General features: G+C 41.9%; 1 protein-coding gene across 2 annotated transcripts; it reads right to left on the reverse strand.

Annotated features, from left to right (window-relative positions):
• Positions 1–610: 610 nt before the first annotated feature.
• On the reverse strand, positions 611–11547 carry LOC311264914 (interleukin-17 receptor E). Of its 2 annotated transcripts, none has more exons than XM_084366118.1 (17): positions 11232–11547; positions 9377–9392; positions 9143–9250; positions 8981–9051; positions 8778–8870; positions 8590–8692; positions 7063–7211; positions 6910–6978; positions 6754–6820; positions 5141–5322; positions 4998–5045; positions 4871–4916; positions 4470–4621; positions 4305–4373; positions 4169–4220; positions 3356–3463; positions 611–3110 (listed from the first exon to the last, which is right to left on the reverse strand). In XM_084366118.1, the coding sequence occupies exons 1-17, from the start codon at positions 11316–11318 to the stop codon at positions 2197–2199; spliced, it is 2334 nt and encodes a 777-aa protein (XP_084222244.1). In that variant the 5' UTR covers positions 11319–11547; the 3' UTR covers positions 611–2196. The 2 variants fall into 2 exon arrangements, with proteins under 2 accessions (XP_084222244.1, XP_084222243.1); XM_084366117.1 differs by having other exon boundaries at positions 8975–9051.
• Positions 11548–12796: the final 1249 nt, after the last annotated feature.

Below are 12796 nucleotides of genomic sequence, written 5' to 3' on the forward strand. Positions count from 1 at the left end.
CACAGCACCTGTGTTAACCGTGTGCTCCTCAGGTCCGGTTAGTGCTATCAGAAATGCAAATTCATTGTGGATCTTAAATGTGCCTGGCTTTTTTTTCCCCATGATAGCCAGATGCCCAAAGACCATATTCCAGATTCGGCAGTTCAGCTCTTTAACTGCGTGAAGCTTTTTCCCGTGTGACTAAACTGACCTTCAAACAGTAATCTCTGTAGGGGATCTGCTTTTCGTATTTTGTCTTGTAATTAAATTACAAATGATGTTGTCTTTGCGGTATAAAATGTGTTTTTTCCCATCGTGTGACTACACTTGCATTAACTTATCCGACATGATATCTGTTGTGGTTACTCTACAGACATCAGACATGAGACGTGAGCCTGAACTGTATGTGTTGGCAGTGATAAGGGTTCAAGCGTTTCGGTATCAGTCCATCAATCCTGTCGAGCAGGTCTGTCTCTCTAGACTCTCGTCACAGTCACGACAATACAGGTTTAACAAAAGAAATAAATCTTTTGAAATAGATTCTGAATGCCTAAATAAACTTATTTCAGTCATTTAAAAAGGAGTTTCTTGTCATATTACAGTAATTATACATGAATCTTTTTATTAAAAGCATTGTTTTTTAATATAAAATGTTATAATGCCAACAGTGTTAGGCTGATATACAGTCAATATACAGTTAAGTGACATTGAGCAAATACTTCATCAAGGTGCAATTAAAGGATAAGTTCACCCAAAAATGAATCTTCCCGTCATCATCTGTTCACCCTCATGTTGATGGAAAGTCCTGTGAAGTTTTGTACTCAACAAAACATTTCTGCAATAGACGGGGACTTGTTTTAAAATGGGAAAAACATCCGCAAAACAAAGTGTGCACATTGCGTGGTGTTCTTGTATAGTTGTTTTTTTTACAGACTGCTGTGGAGAGGCTGGGAGGGGTTTTCCCTGTCATCGGGGTTGCAGACTCTCACACACACCTGCAGCATGTTGAAAAGCCCTGGTCTTCACCTTGCCTGCTGCCAGATGATTTACCAGTTACCAAGTGGTACATGGTCGACCTTTTTTAGAGCCTTATTTCTAGTGAGAACGTAGATGAATTTTGATCACGAGCTAACCTTGTTTTTTCACTCCTTTCCAAGTTTTTCATACAAGCCGGAGCTTGTTCATTCATTCAGCCGTATCCACCTGTTGTGTAAAATAAACACCATAACATGTCCGGGGTAATCCAGATCCAGATCTAAGATCCCAAATTGATTTGAAAAGACGTTATTTACACCCTTTAGACTTCAGACAGTGTGCGTGCCAGTCCTTTTAGCTCAACAGCTTCTGTGAGGATTTTGGCTTTGAAAAGGGTGTAAATTATGTCTTTTAAAATCAATTTGGGATCATGGAGCTTTCAGAGACTTGGTTTATGCCAGAAAAATTGTATAGAGCCATTTTATGTTTTTGTGTGTTTCAAAACAAGTCCCCAAAACACTGTTTTGCTGTGAAGCTCCAGAAATGTGTTGTGGACTGTAAAACCTCAACCACCTTTGTATTGACATTGCGAGTGAGTACATAATGACTGAATTTTCATTTTTTGGTGAACTGTGAACCTTGTGAACCTTTAAACATGAGGCAAAAAATAAACTTCACTGACTTTTACCTTGTTTGTAAGAGGTAGCATGTGTGCAAATATTTGCTAATAGGGCTGCAGACGAACTCAGTCTGCATGTAATACGATATGTCAAACAAACTGCCAAATAGTCAACGACACTTCAGTACAAGTCACTTTCTCTTTTCACCTACTGATGTTTAGAAAATCCTATGCAAATTTCTACAGTTGTCACCTGTGCACACAGCATTTCTAACATGAAATGCACTCATAAAGAAAGTGAGGTATAATTTGCAAACAGATTTTCATAGTGGCTATAACATGTACAGAGATAAGACAGGTGTTCACTATGGCTTCAGTCATGAAAGTCAACATAAAGAGCCTCTGTTAGAGACCAAAAGCAACAGAGCGTTCAGAGAATTTCTCTTCTTAATATGCAAAATAAGCGGTGGCACTTTTGACTAGATGGTGTCAGGTTAATAAACAGTTACGGAGTGATTGGCGCTGAGGTGCTCACATTGAGACGCCAGCTCATGTGTCTTGGGTGCAGATCCTGTTTCAGGCCGGACAAAGGTCTGTCCTCAACAGACATGTGAAACCTGAGATCAGAGCATCTCTGCTCTCCAGCCGTGGAGAGGCTCGTGCTCCTGTACAGTCCCCGGCCTCGCCGCGGGCAACCTGAGCCTGCTCTGCGTCTTTTCTGACATCATTTTTGCCGTTGATGTGACGCCCGGCCCTTCCATTTGCTTTCCTTGCATCTGAGGCAGCAGTGTTTGTAGTCTTTGGGCTAGCTGCCGTGCTAACCATACTGACAGTACTTTAGACATGAGTCTGGGCCAGCATTGCCAGCTGAATTTACCAGTTTGTGTCTGTCTGCTCATTCCTCCCAGCTCCTGTATTAAACCACCTAAATCCTGCGGTAAGCAGTACCGAGGAACACCTCTGAAGGCCTTTGGGATGTCCCTGCTGTGGCAGCGGCCCTGGAAGTAGACAAGGGCCACTCCTTGACCTTTGCACCCCTGCAGCGCTCCCTCTAGGCAGGCCAGAGCAGCTGTAAACACTGGTGCTATCACTGTAGAGGGCTCCTTCTGAGTGTACCAGTCTTTATCATCACATAATTTAACACAATCTCCTGCAGTTTTCCCTTTTTTGCATTTTCTTTCATTTAGCTTCTCCACCTCGGCTTTGCTGCAATCTCTCTCATTCTTACCCATGTTCACCCTCGCTTCCCTCCACGTCTCATAGCTCTTTTTGGCTTCAGGACTCCAAACAATCAACACTTTTCCTTGTGCCTTACGCACGGCTTCCCACCGCCCGTACAGCCAGGGAAGTGGACCCAGATCAGCCACACCTGTCCCGGCCCCGGTCCGCGTTTGTGAACTTAGGGCCCATAACGCCAGGTGCACTGTGGCACTTAGCTCCCCCTGCAGGATTGAGGCTAAAGCACACACAGCAGAGACGTGGGCTGACTGCTCTGATGAGCACACCAGCAACACTGGCTTCTGGATACAGAGCCAACCTAGTGATATGGGGAAGATGGGAGGGAGAAAAGACAGTATTTATCATTTGTTGGCAAAAATGGAATTATTCCAAGAAGATTGAGCACAGTTCAGGCATAAATTCATTCATAAACTCAGGCAATACGACAGTGGATTTTAAATGATTTACAATACAAAGATGGAAACATGCAGCCACTCAAAGAATCAAAGAACAATGATTATAACAGTGAAATGAATCAGTCTTAAATGATGCAACTCAACTAACCTGCAGTTCCACTCTTGGTGAGACGGTGGAAGAAAACTCCCAGAAATACAGCAAAAACCACAAATATTAAAGCTGCCACGGCAAACACGCCGCATCTGTTGTGGGTGTCTGTAGAAACACAAGAAAAGGCATCATGTCTATTTTACTTTGTAGGACTCGTGTGTCATGCAGTCATCCATGAACCGATGCATGTGTTTGTACACTTGGGCTTGTGTGAGAATAAGAATAAAGAGAATAAATAAGAATAAAATCTAATAAAATCTAATAAAATCTAATAAAAATCTTAGGACAAACCAGAAAGCCCCATTAAACAAAGCAGGGACACACAAGGAGCAATGCAGAAACGGACAGGACGGGATGTTGCTCCTCATTTGCATAAAGTTGAATTATGGCTTCTTTATGCAAATAAGGGACATCCGACGCGATGTGCGGCCTCTGGAAACTCCTCAAACGCTATAAAAACTAAACACTGTCGAGTTAAACTGAAGGCAGATTCTGCACCTGCATGGCTTATGCCTTTCGCTGAGTCATTTTTGTAATGTGAGAGAAAGTTTCCAAGCGAGTCCGGCCATGTTGTTCTGTTTTGAAATCCTGGACCACGCGGCCCAGCGAGAATGTTTTTGCGTGGTTGTCGGAGGTTCTAGTTTTGTTTTTGTTTTTTTAATCGAGCATGCCTCCCATGTGGGAAAGTACCAGAATAAAACACAGGTGTACACAGAAAACAGGCAGGAAAAAGACAAAGATGGGGAGTGAAAGGTAAAACATGACAGCCTACTAAAGAAAACTAGAAATGACTAAATCTGACACACTCACAGTCCGGGCACAGAATTCTTCTACCATGAAGAGCAGGATCTGACTGCCACACCTGCAGAAAAACAGGTTGAAAAAGTAAGAGGAGAGAACGTGAACAGAGACGCCTCTCTCAGTCCTGCATAGTTACGGCCTTCACCTGCACACAGGGCGTCTCAGCAACAGAGTGTAAAGGCACGTTTATCCTTCTCTCAGTCGTGTTCCCATCCTGTAAAATAGATAAGAGGAGTCACATATTTGCTCAGATTACACCACGCTTCTCTCTTTAGCTTTTTTTCCCTTTTTTTCAAAAACACATGCTTACCATTGTTACCGAGTGGACCGGCCCCACGGGTGTACATCCCCTCTCATTAGGAGCACAGAGCTGAGCTGAGAACGTTGCTGGAGCAGAAGAGGTGAGATACAAAAACACGCTCTGCCTGCCCGGTGCCATGTACACCTCCCATGAGGACATATCTGTGCAGGACAAGAGAGGGAGTCAAATTCAGACTGGTCACAGCAATAAGCAAAATAAACTCTTTGTGTGACTTTACTTAAAAAAATCGAGGAAACTGATTACCTCAAAATGACCAAGTTAGTTAGTTAGTTAAGTTTTTAGCTCATACAACTTGAATTCAATATTCTACTTTACTTGGATATTCTGAGGTTATCAATTTCCTGACTTTTTAAAGTCAACTTTTAAAATGTACAGTGCGTGTGACTCACCAGCCAGGAAGGGGCAGGAGATATTATGGCTGCCTTGTAGAGAAAACTGTAAAAATGAAACACAAGTATGAGAATCAGGGTAGGCAACTGGACACTTTTCAATGACAGCACATCGGCTTTTTCTCACCTGCACACACATCCGAGGGTGTCTGTCCACCGCGGCTGTGTTATATATCTGTTTAGGAGACAAAGTGGGAGTTTGAGAAAGTTTTATTTATTTTTAAATCAGGAGTTTTTAAGTGACACGACCAGCAGTCCTACCACACTTACAAAGTCTTGTCCACCTTCCTCCTCCTCCAGTGTGGAGTTGAGTACGGGTGTGCAGAGCTGTTCGTGTTGCTTCCAGCAGAGGGAGGCAGAGATCTTTAGGTCGCTGGCTGGACACGGTGACTGTAATTTGAAGCGCGACTCAAACAGTGTGACTTTGGCTGAGGCCCAAACATCTCTGACATCTGTGGAGTGAAATAAACTTGAAATATTATTACACTAATATGGTAGAATTTAATACCATAGATGAGCAAATCCACGGCATAATAATTGTAAACTTGCCAGGTGACTGTTAGCTTATCTTAGCATATAAACCCTAAATGGGGTCATCAGTTACTTAGTTCTTTGTGACAGTTTTACGCCCCGTCCAGGAATCCACTACTCCAGGATAAGAAAACACTCCCAGCACTAAACCGCTGTAAAACCATGACTTGTAATTTTTTACACACTTTTTTGTTCAGATTAGACAAACAAGATATGACACGTTAATCAGTGAGATTTAGAGTTGCTGGTAGGCTGATTTTGTTATCTTTGGACAGAGCAAGGCTCACTGTGTTCCCCCGTTTACATGTGTATGTGTATCCCCCGTCTACATCCTAACTTTCTGACTGCAGCCTGTGGCCTTGAAGTAACCATACAGATACAAAATGATTTTGATCTTCTTATCTAACTCTTCACAAGAAGGAGAAAAAATAGTATTCCCAGAGTTTCCTTAAATTTGTGACAACTTACTGGAATAAGAAAAAATAATTGCTCAATAGCAAATTGTCTTCCCAGGACTGCTGTCCTCTATTTGTTTACTGGTGTTTCAAGTAAAAGGAAGGGAAATAAAAAATCTGTCAGCACGCATTGTTCCTGGAAAGACAAGTTATGGAGGTTTTTCAAATGTCATTGTCGAATCTGTATGGCCAGATAATATGAGGTAATGACGTCTTTTTGTAATTTTGGTGAACCGAGAAAGTAGCAATCCTCAAACTTTAATGATTTTCTCAGAATATAACATTTGTGCTCCAAATGAAACGTCACAGAACAGAAATAAATCTTTGCCTTTCTTTCTTTATTTCGAACTTTACTTCATCTAGCACCTTTGTTCGTTTCTCTTCCTTATGTCTAGTTGAAAATGCAGCGATGGAAAAAGTAGCTACACTTTGTGCCCTAGTTTACACCTTATAAACTGTTGATATACAGTTAACCCTGTGACCAGCAGTGTAGGTTGGGTGCATTATAACACACCACATTTCCCCCCCAAAGCTAGAAAAAAAAAAAAACTAAATGGGTCACAATAAAAATGCACATGAGTCAAGGCGTAGGTCAATGTGATGAAGTTCGCTTTCTGCTCATTTCCTGTTTCCTGCCTGCCTCAAATGTGGAACACTTTGTGAGTTGCAGAATCCTAAATTAGATTATGCATTTAAAAAAAGAAAAAGAAATAACTGAAAAACAGTGAATGAGTGTTATGAACTGTAACAGGAGTTAAAATATAGTCTCTGGTAGGACACCACCCAGCAGGTGAGGGGGAGGGGTATTTTATTTCTGAGTTGTTATTAATAGCAGATACCCAAAATTCCCTACAAGATGTTTTCACTTTCAATCAGACTGTGACATGACTGACTCACCTGCGACGCTTTGATTCTCAAATGGGCACTTTTTACGTCGACAGGAATCCACAAGGGTGTAATATGCCTGTCAACAAAGACAAGACATGTACAGACAGTGAAAAACAGATTGATTCAACAACCCCTGTATCGAAAATGAGTTGGTGCTGAGAGTACCTGCACGCAGACGCAGGGCAGCAGGTAGGGGATGTTCAGAAGAGCTGATCGAGACTGAGATGGATCAATCTGAACACAACAAAAACAGTGAAGCTTACTTTTTTTTAAGCATGTACAAACAAATACGCAGATAATTGTGCCGCTGACACTTACAGTAATTTGGGGGGAAATCGCCTCGGCCATGCAGTGACCTGAACTTTTCCGGTAACACCATCTGGTGTGGACTTTGTCTCCAGGCTCCACCGTCACAGTGATGGATTTAGACGACCCATTCACAGACAGATCAAAATCTGGTACGGGATCTGAGTCACGCAGGCACGCAGAAAAACAGGATATGAACATCATGGCATAACAGGTCAAAGCACACAGTGAGTTGAGAAGATGAGAGAGGCAATCTGAGTGTTTGTTTCCAGGGTAACGACGCCCCCATTCACAGGGCATGGGCGATGACTGAACGTTTACCGACCATGACAGCGTCGGCTTGTAGTCATTTCAACTTTGTGGTCCGTGTGACACATTCTGCTGCTGGAACTAATGCAGAAGCAGGTTTGGGGACTTTGGCAGGTGTTTATACGTCCATGAAAGCATCACAATTGTGTGAGATACACTCATGAAACTTCGCAGGTGTTTAGTTGAGATCAAGAAGAAGACCGCGTTCAAAGATGGGTGTGGCCCGACCCATGAGTATTGAGTGCTGATGTAATGATGTAGTAGTGAGTGCTGAGTACTGGGTCGGAACGTGAACATGTTGACAGGTGTCGAGGCTGGTGTGGTCCAATCTCAAGATGGCAGGCACGTCCAAAGTTAAGTGAAAGGTCACGAGTCTTTAACGTCCAAGTCCAAGTCAAGTCTCAAGCATACCTGCTAAACTTAAAGAGGGTCCTTACCCAAAACAATTTGTGTGTCGGAGACTTTGTTTTCCTGCATTCTGGTGACTTTAAACTAATTAAAATAACATAAAATAATGACTTCACTTCACCAGCTTTTTTTTTTTACGCTGAATACTTTTAAGTTTACTTCAGGTTCAGCAGAAATTGCAGAATAATACACCCCTCTGATGTAAAGTTGAAAGAATCTCTGGCATAAACTCATATTCATCAGTTTTCATTCATTTATCAATTTTTTCGCCTCTGCGCCTTAGAGAGTGGGTGCACGCCACAGCGTCATCAGACCTCAATGGTTGACGTCAGTGTGACCCACATGATCGACGGAAAAATAGCCGCAGCCCCTTTCCTTTAAAACTTTCCATGAGAAACAGGAATTCTTCTTTCGGGATGTCCTATAAGTGGCTTTAGTATTTCAATCTCTGTCACTCACTGAGGAGGATCAGGCGACGCAGAACACTAAAACACACGCTATATAGAGCCAGAAACAAATTGTGATGACTAAAAGAAAGAAATAGGTGTGAAGATTTGTCATGAATCACGAGAAGTACGGAAGAATTGTGACTCCAGGGGGAAACCGGGAGAGGGCAATGAAAACTGGAGGTCTTGGTTGGCAAGTATGATCTCAAGTCATTTTTTAGTCAAGTCAACTTGCCGCCCATCTGAGTCAGGATATATTACCGTACACCAGACTCCTACACTGGCTGAGCTAGAATGTATGAAAAACGCAAAAGGAGATTTGAGTTGTAGCAGAAAGGAAAGAAGAAATCAAAGAGGTACAACCTAAACATCCTACCTGGCACGGTGTAACTGACGCTGCAGTTCCTCGATGTACTGTTATAAGCAACAGACACAACACTCTTTGCATCAGCCTTGATGCAATCAAGTTTCAGTTCCCACTGGAGGAAAAATAAATAAAATGAATTACCTCCTTAAAACCACATACGACATGTTAGAGCCTAAAAGAGGAAAAATCCGTCCTACCAGGCCCAAACTGGCACTGCTATTTAGCAACAGCTCCGTGGCGCCTCTCTCACATTTGACTCGAGTTTCACCTCGTTTTCTTTCATTGTTACACTAAGAAAGAGAGAATAGGGAGAGAGATGAAACCACACCGTTGAACTGATATGAACTGTCTGCTCATAATGGCAAAGTTTGGGGGAAAGCGCAAAGAGAGCAACCTTTACTTTTTTCATCTTTGGCCTCAAGATCTCTGTGACTGGGGAGAGAATTTCAATCCTCGGGGTCTTACAGAAGTCTGGAAGAAAGCAGTGTGAGAGTTTGTGAGTCAAAATGAGACAGTGAAAGCTTTACAGACGCTGAATGGTTGATATGATTCGACTCTGTACCATCAGCCTTTAACCAAACATGGACCGTGACACATTCAGTGTATGACTCCCCAGGCTCGTGGGAAGGCACTGAGGTCAGCTTCACAGGGCAGCTTCCCTCAACGAACCCTGACCACACAGACACATTGGAGCATTAGTAGAGCGAGTGACACATGTGACTTTCACCCTGACATAATGGTCCCTGAAATGATGTTGATGTCTATAATGTGGTGAGAAATTAATGAGAAAACATACCTTGTTGATTTGTCATCTAAAGTAAGGAGAAGAGAAAGATGACGTAAGTTTAGTTAAAAAGCACATGGATTTGCCCACCGTACTGGACATACAAGCGTGCACACTAGGCAGCTTCTCATACATATGAACTTAGTACTAGAAGTTGAGTAAAAGCCTTAAGCTGTCTGATATTAAATATACTTAAGTATCAAAACTACAAGTAAAAGTAAATAATATATGCATATAAACTGTATACTATGGGTCAACTGATTATCAGCCTGGATGATTATTGCATCCAATATTCAGCTTTTTTCTGATTATGGGAAGTTTATTAAAAAAATGTTCTAGTTTGGCTCAAGTAACTAGTAACGCAAGTTGTCAAATACATGTAGTGGCGTAAAAGGTACAATATTTTCTTCCAAACAGGTATGGAGTGGAAGTGTAAAGTAGCAGAAAAGGGAAATACTCAAGTTAAGTGCAACTACCTCAAAATTGTAACTAAGTACAGTACTTGAGTAAATGTACTTGGTTTCATTCCATCACTGGTGGAGAGCAACTAAGTACAGCAAGGTATTAACAGTTTCTGCTACTTTGTATTTCTACTCACTACATTTTGTAAGCAAATACTGTACTTTTTACTCCACTACATTTATTTGATATTTATTTATTTGATCATGTGTTGAGGTACTAGTTATTTTGCAGATTTCATGCTGCATCAGAGCCAAAGTAGTGTATTTTATATTTAATTTATCTTATACTGATTCCAAAAAACGTTAAATACATACATGTAAGTATATGTCAAGTTTAGCTTTATGTGTACTTCTTATACTTAGGTACATTTAATATCAGATACTCTGTGACTTCTACTCAATTACTTTTCGTATGATACACCTCGCACTTTTACTAGTAATACTTTGACATGATATCTTTACTTTGTTGTACCTTAAACAACACTGTGCTGAAGTAATGCTACTTTTACTTTAGTACTTCTTCCACTTCTGACCATAATACAGTGATAAATGTACACCGATCAGCCACAACATTAAAACCACTGACAGGTGACGTGAATGACATTGATCATCTCATCACAATGCGATGTTCTGCTGGGAAACCTTGGGTGCTGGCATTCATGTGAGTGCCACTTGACACGCACCACCCGTCCAAACACTGTTGTGGACCAAGTTCACGCCCTCATCACAACAACACTACCCGATGGCAGTGGCCCCCCCAGCAGGACAATGTGCCCTGACACACCGCAAACACTGCTCAGGAACAGCTCGAGGAACACAATAAAGGTCCTGGGCCTCCAAATTCTCCAGATCCCAATCTGATCGAGCATCTGTAAGAGGTGCTGGAGCAGGTCTGATCCATGGAGGCCCCACCCCCCAACATACAGGACCCAGAGGATCCACTATAAAACGCCCTGGTGCCAGACACCACAGGACACCCTCACAGGTCCATGTCTTGACAGGTCAGAGCTGTTTTGGCTGCACAAGGGGAACCTTCACAATATTAGGCAGGTGGTCATAATGTTATGCCTGATCGGTGTAACTATAGATGCATTCATGTGTTTATCGCTTTGAAGATGCAGAGCTACTTTTAATGACTCTATACACCACAAGGCAGCTTGAACTATAATAATACATCATCATTTATTGATTATATTTGGTGTTAATAATTTGAAACTGCAAAGTACCTGAAGTTATCAAATAGATGAAGCAGAGTAAAAAGTACAATAATGGAGAGGATAAATAATACTTCTATTATTCTACTTTCCACTACTGATTAAGGTAGTTTGGGGTGTATAAAATGTGATCTTATATCAATATACAGTAAGTTCCCATACAAACATACACACAGGTGTGTGTTAACTCACCTTACATGTTGTGGCACCTTCCAGCAGCAGAGGAGACATCACGAGCGCAACAAACGCGCCCGTGATGCCAATGCGCCTGGTAAACATCTAAAAAACAGTCAAATGAGGACGTTTTACGCAAAATTAGAAGCCAGGACGTTGTTTCCTCGGGAGACCATCGTTATGTCACCGGTCCATGTCGCTGATTTCTGCTGAAAAGACAGAAAACGTGTGCAATAAATCCTCTGTGCTCAGCTGTTCTGTCAGAGAGAGAGTGATCCCCGGAGGAGCCCCGCACGTCTTCTGGCTCTGTCAGCTACCCCCTGCTGTCTGAAGTTCACAGGTCTTGCCAGATGACTAAAACGTGCGGGCGTTTCTGAAAAAAATAATATATGTTGAATGACTAATCGCAGCCAGCTCCGCCTGTCACGTCACAGTGTGAGAGCAGCAGCAGAGGAGGAGGACCGACAGCTCCGGATCCAAGCCCAGTTTCTACACTCCTGAGGCCTCTTCAGGGTCGACGCCCAGCCGGAGACAAAGTCACACTCCCCCAGGGACGATTGGTGTGGTGCTCGGAAGCCCCCGTGGGTCACACAGTGTACTTGATATATGGATGAACCAGGAAATGATGGTGAGGAGCCCTAAAGGTCTTCAGCCTCTCTCTTTCAGTCACTTACACCTACAAAGTCGAGTTTAAGGGTGTTTCACCGAGGTGAAGTTAGGTTTAAGTTGGATGTGGGACAGACTAAACTGATTTCATTTCATGTGTTATGTATTTGTTTTGCAATGGCTTTTTTTTTTCAATAGCTTCCATGTCATGCTGACTCCAAACTAATGCCGAATTGTATCACTACACAGGCCACATAGGATGCACCTCTCTTTATTGGATTTTACTGCTTCTTCTATTTTATATGAATAATTATTATGAAAATTCAGCATTTCTCTTCAATAGCTTCCATGTCATGTGACCCAGTGACTCCAAACCAATGCCGAATTGTATCACTACACAAGTCACATAGGATGCACCTCTTTTAATGGATTTTACTGCTTCTTGTATTTTATTGGAATAATTATTATGAAAATTCATCATTTCTTTTCAATAGCTTCCATGTCATGTGACCCAATGACTCCAAACCAATGCCGAATTGTATCACTACACAAATCACATAAGACACACCTCTTTTAATGGATTTTTACTGCTTCTTGTATTTTATTGGAATAATTATTATGAAAATTCAGCATTTCTCTTCAATAGCTTCCATGTCATGTGACCCAGTGACTCCAAACTAATGCCTGATCTTATTACTAAATGGGACAAGTAAGACACACCTCTTTTGATTACATTTTACTGCTTCTTCTATTTTATATGAATACTTCTTTTGAAAAGTCAGCATTGCTTTTAGCATATAGAGGCATTTCCTATGTATATGTAAGCGTTCTTTGACTTTTTCTCTAAATATCCGGGGACTGTTTTATCAGTAAAACATCTGTGTGTGTGCTGCAGCAGGAGGTTACAGTAGGTGTAGGTGTTACAGTCAGAGCGGAAATCCAAAAAACGGCTTAAAACAAACCAAACGGGTTTCCAC

The sequence above is a fragment of the Pagrus pagrus genome (genome assembly GCF_965226575.1).
Source record: "Pagrus pagrus genome assembly, chromosome: 11".
Classification (NCBI taxonomy): Eukaryota; Metazoa; Chordata; class Actinopteri; order Spariformes; family Sparidae; genus Pagrus; species Pagrus pagrus.